The following is a 13971-nucleotide window of genomic DNA, read 5'->3' as shown; positions in this document are numbered from 1 at the left end:
GGGACCCGGGACCCAGCCTCAAGAGCCAGGCTGCCCTGGGCGGGGGATTCAAAGGGAGGCGGCAGCCAGGGGGCCGACCGGGAATTAAAACTTCGGGGGGTTCAGGGTGGAGAGGGACCTAGTGACCCTCTGTGTTTTCAGACCTCTCTGTCTCTCAGCGGAGAAGAATTTCCATAAGGTTTGTTGTTTTTCTTGCATTGCTCTGTTATCTTTAAACTACTGTCCTAGAGGTATTTAAAATATTTGAAACAATATTTATGAATGAAGTAATGTCTCTTCAAGCGCTGGGCTTTATTAAAAGGAAAATAAACTGTCCGTGCTGATTTTAAACAGGAACCTGCGTATGAAGCTTACCCGTAAAAATACACTTTTTTCCAAAAGAAAATAGTGCAGGGTTATTTTCTGCTTCATTAGGCATGCAAATGGGTGTAGTGAGAACGTGCAGTTCAAACAGATCGTTGCAGCAGTAAATCAGCTCTAGAAGCACTGTATTACTGGGTTTCTTATCATTTGGTTTCACTTGATGCACTTTGTTCCTGGTGATTTCTTCCCTTAGTTGAGAGAGAATAAACCCGGCACCTTTGATGTGCCCAAGGGAAACCTGCATCTTTCTGAAGAGCAAACATGGAGAAAAATGAATGAGTTCTTGCTTGCGTTGGTACTGGGCCATCTCCTTTTAAACCATATGCTGTGTATTTTTGTAAAGTCTGTGCCAGGTTCAATCACCTTCATTCAGTGTTGCAGGATCCTTCTAGAGTTTAACTCACTGCTTTTTGTATAGTGCTGTATTAATGAGCTGGAATGCACTAGGAACGTATTTTACAGACATAGCTTTCAATTTTCATGTGATTAGGGAGCAAATGGTTTCCCATTACGCTGAAAATGGGAATATTTCTCTCTTGCACAATAGTTTACCACAGAGGCTAATTACTAATTACCAGATTTGTTGGCATCGGTTTAATATTTTTGGAGAGCAGCGCTTCATCATTATTGCTTATCACTGCAATTAAAGAAGCTTTCACAACAGGGAAGGGGTATGCAATACATATTTCCCCACTGAAGACTGTTTTGGACCAGACAAGTGCACTACCGCTAAAATCTTTTTCCCAGTGAACTCGGTGGAAGGCTTGGCTGCTGTTGCAGAAGGGCTGGATCTGAGCGCTAGCATTTTAAAACACTGCATGCTTCTTCTGCGTTTGAGTCAGTATTCTATAGCTACCAGAATACATTATTTTTTCAAATACCCCAGTGTAACAAGCACACGCTTCGTTTTTAAATACCGCTTACAAGGAGAGCAAAAGTTCACGTGGCTCCATTGCAAGAGAATCAAGCAGAGAAGTGGAACAAGGGCGGGAGCTGAATAAATTAGTAGATGTAGCAGAGGAGAGAAATTTATTTCAGAAAATAATTATTTAACTCGTGGCAAATATTAACCAGAGTATGCATGACCAAAAATTGAAGAGGTCAGCCACAAGTTTACCATTTCATTTTGCTGTTTTCATGCAATTTGTCAGTTTAGAAACCATTAGAGAAACAAGACACATAAATATTTTACTATTTCAACATGAAACAGTGATGCCTTAAGACATGGAACTCAAACAATATTATAAAAACAGAATATTCAGCCTTTCACCCTGTTCTTGCTTGTGTGCTCCTTTTCTGAGCTGCGCAGGCAGGACTGGATCTTCATAGAGAGTAACCGGTCTTTACTACCCGCATTTACATTTTCTGGGCACAGTCCTGCAGTCTTTACTGTCATCAGTAATCCTTACTAAGGGTTTATCAGAGTGACTAATCGATCATTGAAATTACCATGTTTTCTTCAGTAAACAGGATTGTGCCTATTTACTATATTTAGTATTAGCTTGGATTAGCAAATCAAATGTTTTCTAGTTGTCACTGGTAAGATGGTATTTCTGAAATGTATTTCCTTGGGGCTGTAATTGCATTTAGGGAAGGGCTAGTTCAGTGAGGGCTTGTACAGTAGATATATTTTCTATTTTGTAGCATGTACTGATTTAAACTGAGGCTCAGAATAAAAACACTCCAGTGATTATTTTCTCCCTCATTTTAGTGCATGGTATTGCCAGTCCTCCTGCATGTGAGTAGCCCTGTTTAAACTCAGTGGGTGGACTCGAGAATTAAGAATGATCTTGTAAGGGAAGAGTTTGCAGGATCAGGCATGCACACAGAAAATGTCTGATATTCCTGAGTAACAAGGCAGAATCTGTGGAACATGAAGGAAGAACAGTCATTTTCTCTCCTGCAATGCAAAGCATATATTTTTAATTGGAAAAGTAAGTTTTGTAAGTCAGAGTGGGCAGGTTTTTCTTCTATTCTGACAGATTTGGTCTCTATATTGTAGCGCAGAGATGACTGATAACCCCCTTCATAAAATTAGAAACCACACCCCCAGACCATCTGGCATATTACTTAAAGAAAAACACTACCCAACATGGAGCTTATCATTGTATTCAAAAAAGAAAATCCAGGCCGATTTGTCAGAGCCCAGTGCTGCGTGTCCGATTCAAAGTGATATCCCTGTAAAGGCAACATGGAAATTCTCTGTTTATATCAGAAAACAGGGTCTTAAATTAATTTGCTGTGATTGGGATCCATAGTCAGCAACGGAGTTTCATTGGCGTGACGGAGAGCAGAGTCTGACCCTATTTAAAAGAGAAAGCGTGCATGATCCCAGGAAGTAGGCAGCTGTAGCGTGCAGAGTACAGTTTTACTACTAACAGACTAAATCACCGAAACGGGGGCATTTCCTATATTCTGCCTGTGAAGTTCTCTTTGGCTTAGCAGCGTGGTTTTTCTCCTCGCGCTTCACCTCTCCCATCTGTCCTGTGGGAGGTAGAGTTCATTTCATCACCTATTATGTTTGCCTCCCGCTGGGAACAGATTTTCCCCCAGTCATCTCCCTGCGTGGGGAAACGGCAGGGCTGAGCGTGCTTCTTTGCATGGTTTAAGGGCATCAACCACAGGGTCACCTTAGGCCATGTGAATTTAACGGCCTGTGATTAAGAACTAGCAGAGCAGCTTTTGTTAAGTGGAGAAACATTCTAAATTAACAGTATACTTTCATGGAAAAGTGTTAGGATTGCTGCAGAGCTCAATCGATTGGAAAATCTTCTGTTGACTTTGTGGCTTTTGGTGTGGCGCCCAAATTAAGGATGTTACAATGCAATGTGTTAGCTTTCCTTGCACCTCTTAAACATTATGAGAGGCGGGCATCTGCCCTGTGTGTCCTGTGTTTTCCCTGAGACAGATAGAGGCAATACTCCTCCTCCTCCCTTACAGTTGGTTGATCGCATCTAGGTAAAGGGAAAAAAACCTAAACAAAACAGGATCTTGCAGGCTGCTACTTACATTTCCTTTAATAGATCAAAGTTGAAAACTTAATGACATCTATCTCTGCAGTTGGATGTCAGAAGGGCATACTTTGCATCAGCCAGAAAGAAGATCAAACAAACAGGTTGACGTTGCCTTGGGCTTTCTGGCTCTAGGACCGATTTGTAAGACAGACCATTTCAGTTTATTGTACCTTACATTGGATTCCTGAAAAAAGAGATAATGAGAATTTCCTAAGCTGCTGCTGTTGGTACGAGAAGTCTTGGACCTATACTTTTTGGATGCACATCAAAGTGACATCTAGAAGGGTTTGTGTTAAGACTGCGTATATTGGAGATTGTACCTCACATAAATTGTTTGGGAAGGAGATAGCAATGTGAAAGTATAAATTGCTAAATATAAAATAACAGTAGTCTTAGGATACTTTCCACATGCTTATTTAGGGAGAAGAGTAATCACATATTGGCAGAATGTCGCAGGAACTCTGTGATTTATACTCCATGACCCAGTGGAAAAATGCCAGTTCGACAAAAAAGAACAATTTCAGCTACACTAATGGATTGACCAAGGCTAATTGCGAGAGTTTTTCTACCCATCATTGATATGTTGTCAGTACATAAAAGATTACAGAGAAATTCCTTGATCGGCTGCCACGAAAACATTTTTTTATTATTAAAACGTTAAAAGAGAGCTGCATTAATCTGGCTCCATGCAGCATCCTCCATCTTCACTTAGTGACAAGCAGTGTTCAATTTCTAAACTAAGAACCACCCATTTCTAAGCTTTCTGCTCTAAGCCTCATTTTGTGAGGCGCTAAGCACCCATAAACTCCCATTTCCTTTGCTAAGAGCTGAAACACCTTATCCTGCAACTTCATGCTCCTAAGTCAGTACATTGGGGGGGGAAATTGATGCAAATCCTGATGTGATTCGTTTGGGAATCCTTTTGCTGGATTGTAAACTAAGAACCACCCATTTCTAAGCTTTCTGCTCTAAGCCTCATTTTGTGAGGCGCTAAGCACCCATAAACTCCCATTTCCTTTGCTAAGAGCTGAAACACCTTATCCTGCAACTTCATGCTCCTAAGTCAGTACATTGGGGGGGGAAATTGATGCAAATCCTGATGTGATTCGTTTGGGAATCCTTTTGCCGGATTGTAAATTAGGTGTCAGGCTTCTTTAAAGTCAAACTAGAAAGTGCTATTTGTAATGACCGTAGCATCGTTGTTTCAGTGAAATAAAAGAAAGTCGTCTGGCCACACATCCAGAGTCAAGTGTGGGTTTCAAAGCTGACTTTCTGATTTTTCAGTCCTGCTTGGGCGGGACTCCTGTTGACTTACGGATTGCTTGAAGTGCCGTGATTTTCCCATTGACTTCACCGGGCAGTGGAATTCCTTCCAAATGCCTGTGGGGATCAGGGGGACACCAAGTGCCTTTAGCATTATAGTGTCTTCTGGCACCAGCCATACGCTCCATAATTCTGTTTATTAAAAAAAAAGCACATTGATGCTGTGTCGAAAGAAATAATATAATTTGTGTTGCATAATGCATTGAGGTTTGACTGGAACTGGTTTTGCAGTCTGCTGTGCTAGCTGCGTAGATCTCTTTTTTTAACCCCCCCCAGCAAGACATGAACTTCTGAAATGATATACATGCCTAAGATATGTAGCGAGACAGTGAGATACAGTATGAGCCAGAGGCCTTCTTCACCTTAGAAATCATCTTATAAGCAACACATGCTCCTCGACATGTCATTTTGCTTTATAAACATGATGATAGAATATGGCTAATTGCAGCTGAGTTGAGCAGTTATATATAAGCACATGGCTTAACATATTGGTTAGCTGATCATACTATTCCTTTAGTCTTACCAGTTGCTTTAAACAAGACGGCAAGAAATCAGTCATGTTAGAAGGGAGCTATGCCAGCGTGTTGAATGTGGGATTAGGACCTGTGGCTCAGGCCTGCCGTACAGCTGGCATCATCGATGGTTTCTCTTTTCAGCAAGATGTCTGTGCCCACCAAGCAGTTCGGATTAAAGGCATTAGTTTTGTGTTTAATCTTTTTTAAACACTGTTTGCATGCAGACAGAGATGCTTCTTGCTCTGAGCCTAGCTTGGATCTTACACTGAGCAGAATTCATGCTGCTTTCTTTTGAGTATCACTTCGTTGCCTCAAATTGAGGGAGAGGTTGCGACAACTGGAAGCTGCCAAAAAAGAGGTCAGCATGAAGCTGTTGGGTGGCTGAGCGTTAGGAAGCAGAAGAGGGCTGGAGGAACATCAGAACGGGTCCTCATTTTGCATAACACCATTTGGGATCAGGTGGATGGCCTGGTGCCATTGGATTGGGATGCAGGAGACCTGGCTCCGCTCCCCAGCTCAGTCGCAAACTTCCTTGGGGTCTCAGGCAAGCCATTTCATTTACCCACTGATGAGTTTTCTGGAGTGTGGGGTACAATAAAAGCAGAAATAAAATCTATTAGTCATTGCTGTGTTACATTACAGGACGGGGACTGCAAATAAGGCCCACTATCAGCTAATCAGGTTCCCAAATTTCCCATCGAAATCAATGGGAAACAAGCACTCTACATAGGAAGTAGGAGCCAACTTATTTGGGTAAATTGAGAGCCTGGATTTCACACTGACTTACTTCAGACAAGGATCTGTGCAGCTGATTAGGAAGATAGACAGGACCAGTGGGTGATCCTGGCACTGCCTCTCGGACCTCCCATTTCATCTTCTCTTAGCTACCTATGATAGTATTTTCCAAGGAGTGAAGATAGACCTGGGGGCACAGAGCTCTTTCTAAGGTGCTGAAGATACCGCTGTCTTCACGTCTTACCAGGCTCTGCAGCTGATTTCACCAGCTGCAGGCTTTTTAGGGCAGGATTTCTTGGAGGAAGGAGAAAAGGAGTTGGTTGGTTTGTAGAGCAGACCCTTATGATGTGCATTACTAATAAAGCTGAGAATAAAACAAGTTCCAGAGTCACAGTCAACTGTGGATGCAAAACGAACTGGAAGCAAGGAGCATGACAGTGCAGAAGACAGAGGAGTGTAGGACGTTGGTAGCATGTAGAGAAGGTAATTGAGTACTGTGTAATAACCATTTACATTTTTTAGTGTACATCATAGTTTTCTTTGGAGCCAGCAGTGAAACCTTGAAACTCTCCAGCGATGTTACAGAGGGCACTCCAAGCAGCAGAGTGCTAAAAATCTTAGTTTTGGTGTACTGGAATCTGTATGCAGTTCTCAGTTTGCTTACATCTTCCTGATCCCCTGTTTGCAGATTGTGCTTGTCGTTTTCAGAACCCCACTGCATGGGACATGACCTGGACTGCTTCACTTAACAAAACCAAATAGTTGGAGCAGTTATTTTGTTGTTTTTTATGATAAATGAAATGCCAAGTTTTCCATCTTTGCTTTTTCTCATGGCCCTTTAACCCATGTGGTAGGCTTATTTAGGGAACAAGACAAGCCTGGATGGAGTCCCAGAGTTTGCAGTAGCTTCAGATGCCCCTCCAAAGGTTAGGATACTTCACAGGGGATTTGTTCTGCAACAGAGAGGCTAAAAGGAAACCCATGCTAGTTACTTTTTGCTTTTGATTCTGTCCTAGTACTGCCCTGAAAACCAAGCAAGAGAAAATTTACAGAGGCAGCATTGTTGTTGTTGGGTGTGTAATACCATATTTTCTACTGTAGCTTCATGCCAGAACTTCAAAAACCTTCTTGCAAGAAACATTTCACGTGAAATATTATTGTTCTTATTTCTACACCTTTCCAGTAAGAAAAGCTTTATTATGCCTTTCACATAAAAATGCAGCTGTTTTACTTTAGATATGGTTTTGTGTCACAGAGTGTGCACTGCTTCTGGGGCCTTTCAGTAAAATGGATATTAGAATTAAATTGTGCATGCTTATACATGACATCTAACGTCTATGTCTTCCCTGCCTTACGCCCTTGCAATTGCATTGACAGGAGTTACATTAGACTAATTGCAGCAGGATTTGGCCTTGTGCACATGTACAGCACAGATTTATATGTATGGAACAGCACTGTAGCGACAATGATGGAATAACGTAGCTGAGGTTTAATATTTTGTTTCCTGTTTTAGGATATGATGATGTTTCAGAAACAAACTTGAGATCTTATAGTGTTCATTCTGCTAAACATGTGCAAGAGAATCGTCCTGTGCCCATTCGCAGAAAAAGAAGCATTGGTAAGAAACAAGCTATTTGTACTTGGGGAGTAAAAACAGAGGGGGTGCTTTTGGTCAGCCAAGCAGGACATTTCGCTGGAAAAATGTGACACGCACAAAGGAGAAAGGCCATTTCTAGTTTCTGCCTTTCTTTTTGCACAAAACGAGCCGTTGCCTGAGAAGCTGTCTTCTGGAGGATGTCCATAGGAGACAGACAAGCGCGAATTCTTTACATTCACTTTCTTGTTGCAGCATGTTAGAAAGCTAGACCTTGGTTAGGAAATGCTGTGATATTCAATGTATAATTCATAGTGTGGGGAACAACTACAGCAGTGTGCTTTAAAAAACATCAACAGTTGGTAGAGTTTTCAGTACAGAAGCTCCACAAAAGGAAACAGCTTGACTCTTTATTCAAAGGAAAAAAACAGTTTATCCAAAAAATTAAAAGCCATTGACTGAAACGCTGGGGCATTGATTTCCGTCATTGCGTAGGGCACCAGGCATGTTTGCAGGGGATTTTTTTCTTATTAAACAATAATGATGGCGATCCAACAAAGCCCAAATACAAATTTAAAGAGATGTTAAAGAATTTTAGAATAGGATTTGTATGCAATGCTTGTTCATCTGATTAGATCTGAGTCTTTCACTATTCCATTTGACTGTGGAAAAGATCCATGATCTTACCTATTATAGGTAATTCAGAGTCAATATATTTGTACTTTAAGCTACAGTGCTACCCAGTAGATAGCACAGCATGCTGTCAGCATGGATTTGCAGTGTGAATTGGCAAGCGCGCTCGTCACATTGAATGCCTCTAGAGAACAGCGGTTCTGAAACAGTCTGCTACGCTTGGCACCTTACTCTGCAAGGTGTTGAATGCCTCCCCATAAAACTCAGTGGGAACCGGGTATGCTCAATAACTTGTAGGAGTTGCCAGCTATCTTACAGTACTGGATCCGTTAATTTTCTTGAGTTCATGGCACTGGGGACAGAGAAGAAGAATTTTCACTCTATTTAGCTGGCTGAAATGCACCTCTTTCAAAACTAAGCCTAGATTTTCATGTTACGGGCACAGGCCAGGCCTGAACTTCTTGTACTTCAGAAGTAACTGAAGAAGTGCAGGCAGTATTCCAGTTCCCTGACACATCTAACCCAAAGCTATCACTGCTTCCACTGTAAGGCAAAAAAATCTAAGCTGCCTTCTGAGAACTTACTATCAAACAAGTTGTCCCTGTAATTGCTATTATTTTCTGGACCATTTTGAATTGTCAGCTTGACTTCTTAGGGAGTCCCTGGGTTGAGAACGATACATGGTTTGGATTTGTCATGGCAGCATCATGCCGCAGCATGGAGCTACTCTTTCTGATCCTCATGTGGCTGAAAAGGTTGTCTGCAAGCTCATCTTACCTGAGCCCAGCAGGATATTGGTTTAGCTGAAAATTACACTGCAGGTTCTTCGGTCATGCTACTCTTGTGGTTTTGCCTCATTCAAAAAATAACTAATTAAATAAAACCCAGCATGTGCAAAGCTTTGATAACTTCATTCAAAAAATGGCAGTTGCCCTTTGGGATGGCAGGTGGACTAGACTCCCTGATGAGGGGATGTTAAGGTTTTAGAGGTGGAAACCCAAGACTCAGAAGTTTCAAGCTGGCATAGGTTGTTTGCCAGCTCAGCAAATTTGGGTGTGATACAAATATCCCCAGTGCAACTAATGTGGTCGTATTTGCCAGGTATTGCATGTTTCTGTGATAATATGTGTGTGCAATGGTGGCCCAAATATTGTAAAATAACAGTGGATCATCTAATCTGGAGAAGCCCCTGGCTTGCTGTCACTTCTAAAGAGCCAGAATTGTCTTAGATAATGGTATGTGCTCTGAGCTATGTTGGGAGCCAGGCCATTGTAAACCCTCACTTTAGGGCTGGGCTTTTGGGAGTGAGTCAAGCTTCTCTCTAGGTTAGCACACACAGCTTAGTGGTAGGCAAACAGTACTCAGCACCGACTTGTCAGTAAGCAATGGGAACTGAGAACATCAGCTCAACCTGCCAGCTAAGGGTGCCGCTCAAATCGATGGTGTAAAGTATCTGGGTGCTCTGAGGTGAGAGCAGCTGCTTACCTGGCAGTGTGAATTTCTTGTGTTCGCAGAGGAAGCCATCCCGGCTGTCTGCAAAACACGGACGGTTATATACGAGATACCTCGGAGTCAGATTGATCCGACCTCTGCCAACTTCCTGATATGGCCACCCTGCGTGGAGGTGAAACGTTGCACTGGCTGTTGCAACACCAGCAGTGTGAAATGCCAGCCATCGCGGATACATCACAGAAGTGTCAAGGTGAGCAAACCGTGGCTGCAGAGCCTGAAGAGGGTCCTCTTAAGTCTAAAAAGTCCAGGTATTCTTGTGGCTGTTCTGTATGACCTGGATCTTTATTATCCATCCTCATAGCCAGAGGATCAGATAGAATGCTCCTCTCCATTTTGAGTGAGCAGATGGCCTTTTCAAGTTACATGATCATTGGAAAATCTTGGGTTTGGATTTGATTTTCACAGGATTCCCTTTAGGTTTTTCTTCTTTTGTAATGAAAACAAAGTTGATTGTGTCTTTCCCATGATCTCGCACAGTACAAATCTTAAAGTTAAGAAGATAAAATGACTCAAGGGGCATTGGATTTAAAAAAATAAATAAATCGCAGTATGGAATGCCATTTTCTTAATTAAATATTATGCAGCCTAAACTGGGCTTTTATATTTGTCAACATAACACTTTTGATCTGAAAAAATGTGTTTCAAATTATCTTACCCCAGGGATAGAAGACTCAACGGCTTCATGCTGTATTTACTCATTAGACAAAATCCCTGTTGCAATTTTCCAGTAAATATTACGTGAAATGTTTCTTATGTTCATTTGGCTTCACTGTGTTCTAATTTTTATCAGTATTTAAACAAGTAATGTTGATTTACATCTGCATGTAGAAGATTAGACTTACACTTAGCATTTATATTGTTAAGACTCCGAGTTCTTGTTACCCTGAGTATTTTAAGAGCAGAATTTAAAAAAAACCCAACACATTCTCGAACATAAAATTGCCCAGCACAACATGATCACTGTACTTGCAATGGATTTCTTATTGAGAAAGGTACTGTTAACCCGTGTAGCACTGTACGTCCTAAACACAAAATACAGCATTTAAGCCAGTTAATTGTGTTTCATACACACAAGCACGCATTTGAGCAGGATTTCTTTCTCTTTTCCGTTTCTGAACATCTGAAAAATGTTTTCACACCCAAATAAGCTGGAGAAACATCTGAAAAGATTTCCTCAGTCTTTCAAAAAATAATTACACTTTACACTTGCTTGCTGCCCTTCTTTTGGGGGATACACTTTGCAGAAACAATTAAAAATGAGGAAAAAATTGGGCTCAATAATCATTTGAGGACTGAGAACAAACTGGGGAAGTTGAAGCACTACAATTCTAAGCCATTCAGAGTAGGACCTAAACAGTAAAGTGCCTCAGGGTTATAATATCTAGTGCTGTTGCCTTTGGGTTTGATACAGCTTCCAGTTAATTTTGTGTAGCAGCTAATACATACAAAGCAGCTGGAGATGCCCAGCAAAGAGTTGAGCCGTGTATTGTGAGCTTGCAGTTGGTACTTGTGTATGACATTGCAAGCCTGTGCTTGTTTCCTACCCCTGCAGTGATGGGGAAGATTAGAGAGAGAGAGAGAGAGAGAGAGAGGTTTGGCTGTCGAAGTCCCCTGCTGCTGGGGACACCGAGCGTTCCCTAGAAGTTGCGAACTCCACTAATGGCAGCAGCTTTGCAGAATGTCATTGCTGGGGCTGCTTCCCCAGCGCACCACCATGTTAAAGAAACCTTAGTTTCTCATTCAGTCTGCTGATACGGTTTTAGTGCTTTTAGATTTGCATTCATTTTAGTAGGGCGCAAGCTAAAAGTAGGCTCAGCTGAGCAGCTGGTTTTTGTGGCTGTGTAAATATATTGCCACCAGCAATATCAATATACGTCAGCCAGCTTTGGAGGACTTTTTTTTTTCCCAAGCTCCAAGGCTGCTCCAAACAGTCACTAAGTAGAAGGGAAAAAAGGACAAGAGGTCAAGCAGGAACAGGATGTTCATTGTAAAGGTTGTAGGCTGACCCCACTGTCACACCAGAAATCTCTGAACAGAATCCATATTTATGCCCTCCAGAGTCAGCTCCTCTTGTAGCTTTGATATAATTGATGGTTTTATGAGCCTTTTGCCAATCCTATGTTCAGAGCTGAATGTCTGCTCATGCCATTAAGTAGCTGGCCCAGAGTGAGGGTCGCTGGAAAGGTAGGGGGAGCGGTTTTGGAGAGCCTTCTCAGCTGTTCCTGCAGTGCGGTTGGAAAGCCGTCTTGTGTTTTCCCCTGATGTCAGGCTGCATAAAAGCCCTCTTTTGATTAAGCACTGAAAAGGCTTTCCCCACTTCCTCTTCATTGACAAGGTAGTGAGATCATAGCTGGCCCATTCACACTAGAAAAATGTTCACCCAGAAAGGTCAGCAAGTGGGTTTGCATCATCCAACAGGCGAGAGCAAAGGGTGTTTTCTTTGTCTTACTGAGGGCCACTGTAGTCAAGGTTAAAAGACAGCCATGGCAGTGTGGGAGGAGCAGCGGAGGTGCTTGTATTGGGGCATTCCTTTCTTGGGAACATGATTCAAAGGCTGTAGGGTTCGGGGTTGTCCTTACTTTGCCTTCACTGCACCTTGGTCAGCGAAGTACCGTTAATGGGCTTGTGGAATTGGAGCTGTAAGGAAGCTCCAAGCCAGGGGTGTTGGTGGCACAGCTTCCCCAAGACGGGTCCTCTAAGGTTTCCCTTTCATGGGGTGGGTTAGTAAAAGGTAGGTTTGCCCTGCACCATAACAGAGTGAGCCCATGAGAGCACAGCCTCCTGGTTCTAAAGACATCTCTATTCAGCAAGCTGTACCTGTACAGCACTGCAAAAATCGGACTGAAATAAAGCGGCTGGTTGGGAGTTGCTCTTTGATAGGAAGGAAAGAATTGCATTTCTTTCCTGATAGAGTAATGGTGACAAGGATTGGTGAGTTAGGGGTGTTGGTGTCTATTACAGATATATTTCCTCCCGTCTGCAAAAGCATTTCAGTAACAGCTGCAGATTCTGTTGCTTCTGCACAGCGAGATCAAGTATTTACCAAGTACCAGACCGTAATTTATTTGGGGGGTTTCTGAACTTTGTCTTCCCAAGAGGTTTCTCGTAATGTTGAGCATGATGTTCTTCGTGTATTTGGTCACGGCAGCAAAAAGCAGTTAATAATATAGGGCAAATCCTGCCTATACTGCTAATTTTGAATAGCCAAGCTGAGTATTACGGTTGTTCGCAGCAATGCTCATTTCCAAACTAAGAAACAAAAGCTAAATCAGTCCATCTACCTCAGCTTTGCCTTCTGCTTGGCCTTGAGCCATAGCCATACCAGCTTTAGCCATTTCTTAATACTCAATGTTGAGCTGATTTGGGGAAATTTAACCTAGTATATTCTTAGTGTAAATTAAAGGGAAAGACACAGAGAAAAGGAGCTGGAAAGGAAGGAATGCAGGAGCAGCTCCTCAGCTGTCATCTGGGAGTTGTTCAGAGGTTTTGAAGGGAGATGGAAAAAAATGCAGAAATTCACGAGTTCTTCAGCAGAGCTACCCAGTCTCTGAAGAGGTTAAAAAGGCCTTGCGGAACAAATTGCGTGTGTGGGTACAGTGGCTGTATGTAACGTTTGCAGGTTTAAGAACATTTTTCTTCAGTGACTGTTTCTGTCATTAGGATAAAGAGCAGTTTGATTTTAGCTGTGGCTTAACTGGAGATTACTGCCAGCACTTGGTGGGACCTGCAGGCAGGACCAGCTGACAGGTATCAAAGGTCAGTTTAAGAATGGGAGAAACAAGGGAAACCCCAATACAGGTAAAGACAAGATGGAAAACCAGAGAGAGGTGCCCTCAAGAGCGTGAGAGGAACCCTGCCATCGCAAGTTGCCTGACAGAGGGCAAGGTGTGGCTGCTCCCGCTTGCAGAGAGAGGACGTAGAGACACCCCATCCGCCATCCCCCCCCCGGGGGAGGGGTTGCGGGTTTGTTGCAGCACCCTCCAGTTCTGCCCCCGGACCCTTCCTCCAGCCGTGCCCTCGCCGCGCCACCGCCAAACCGCCCTCAGAGGCGGCTCTGCCTACTGCCCCCCTATCCCGACGCCTTCCCAGCGTGCCCCGCGGCCGCCTCAGCTTCCCGCGTCGCGGGGACTGCATTTCCCAGCGTGCCCCGCTGCCGTGAGAGGGCTTCCCGCCTCCCCGGGGCCCGGCCCGGCCGCAGCCCCCCGAGCCGGGGCTGTGACAGAGCTTCTCCCTGTCCCGGGCACTGACAGGGCCACCCCCTGTCCCAGGAGCTGTGGCGGGG

General features: G+C 43.2%; 1 protein-coding gene across 1 annotated transcript in view; it reads left to right on the top strand.

Annotated features, from left to right (window-relative positions):
• Positions 1–13971, top strand: part of PDGFA (platelet derived growth factor subunit A) — a 26831-nt gene that overhangs the window by 1516 nt on the left and 11344 nt on the right. Inside the window, exons 2-3 of the mRNA XM_019473942.1 lie at positions 7433–7568; positions 9692–9879. Of these exons, the coding sequence (XP_019329487.1) occupies positions 7433–7568; positions 9692–9879 (324 nt within the window). The remainder of the gene's footprint in view (positions 1–7432; positions 7569–9691; positions 9880–13971) is intronic.

The sequence above is a fragment of the Aptenodytes forsteri genome, unplaced genomic scaffold (assembly GCF_000699145.1).
Source record: "Aptenodytes forsteri isolate BGI_AS27 unplaced genomic scaffold, ASM69914v1 Scaffold55, whole genome shotgun sequence".
NCBI lineage: Eukaryota > Metazoa > Chordata > Aves > Sphenisciformes > Spheniscidae > Aptenodytes > Aptenodytes forsteri.
This window is presented reverse-complemented; position numbering and strand designations above follow the sequence as displayed.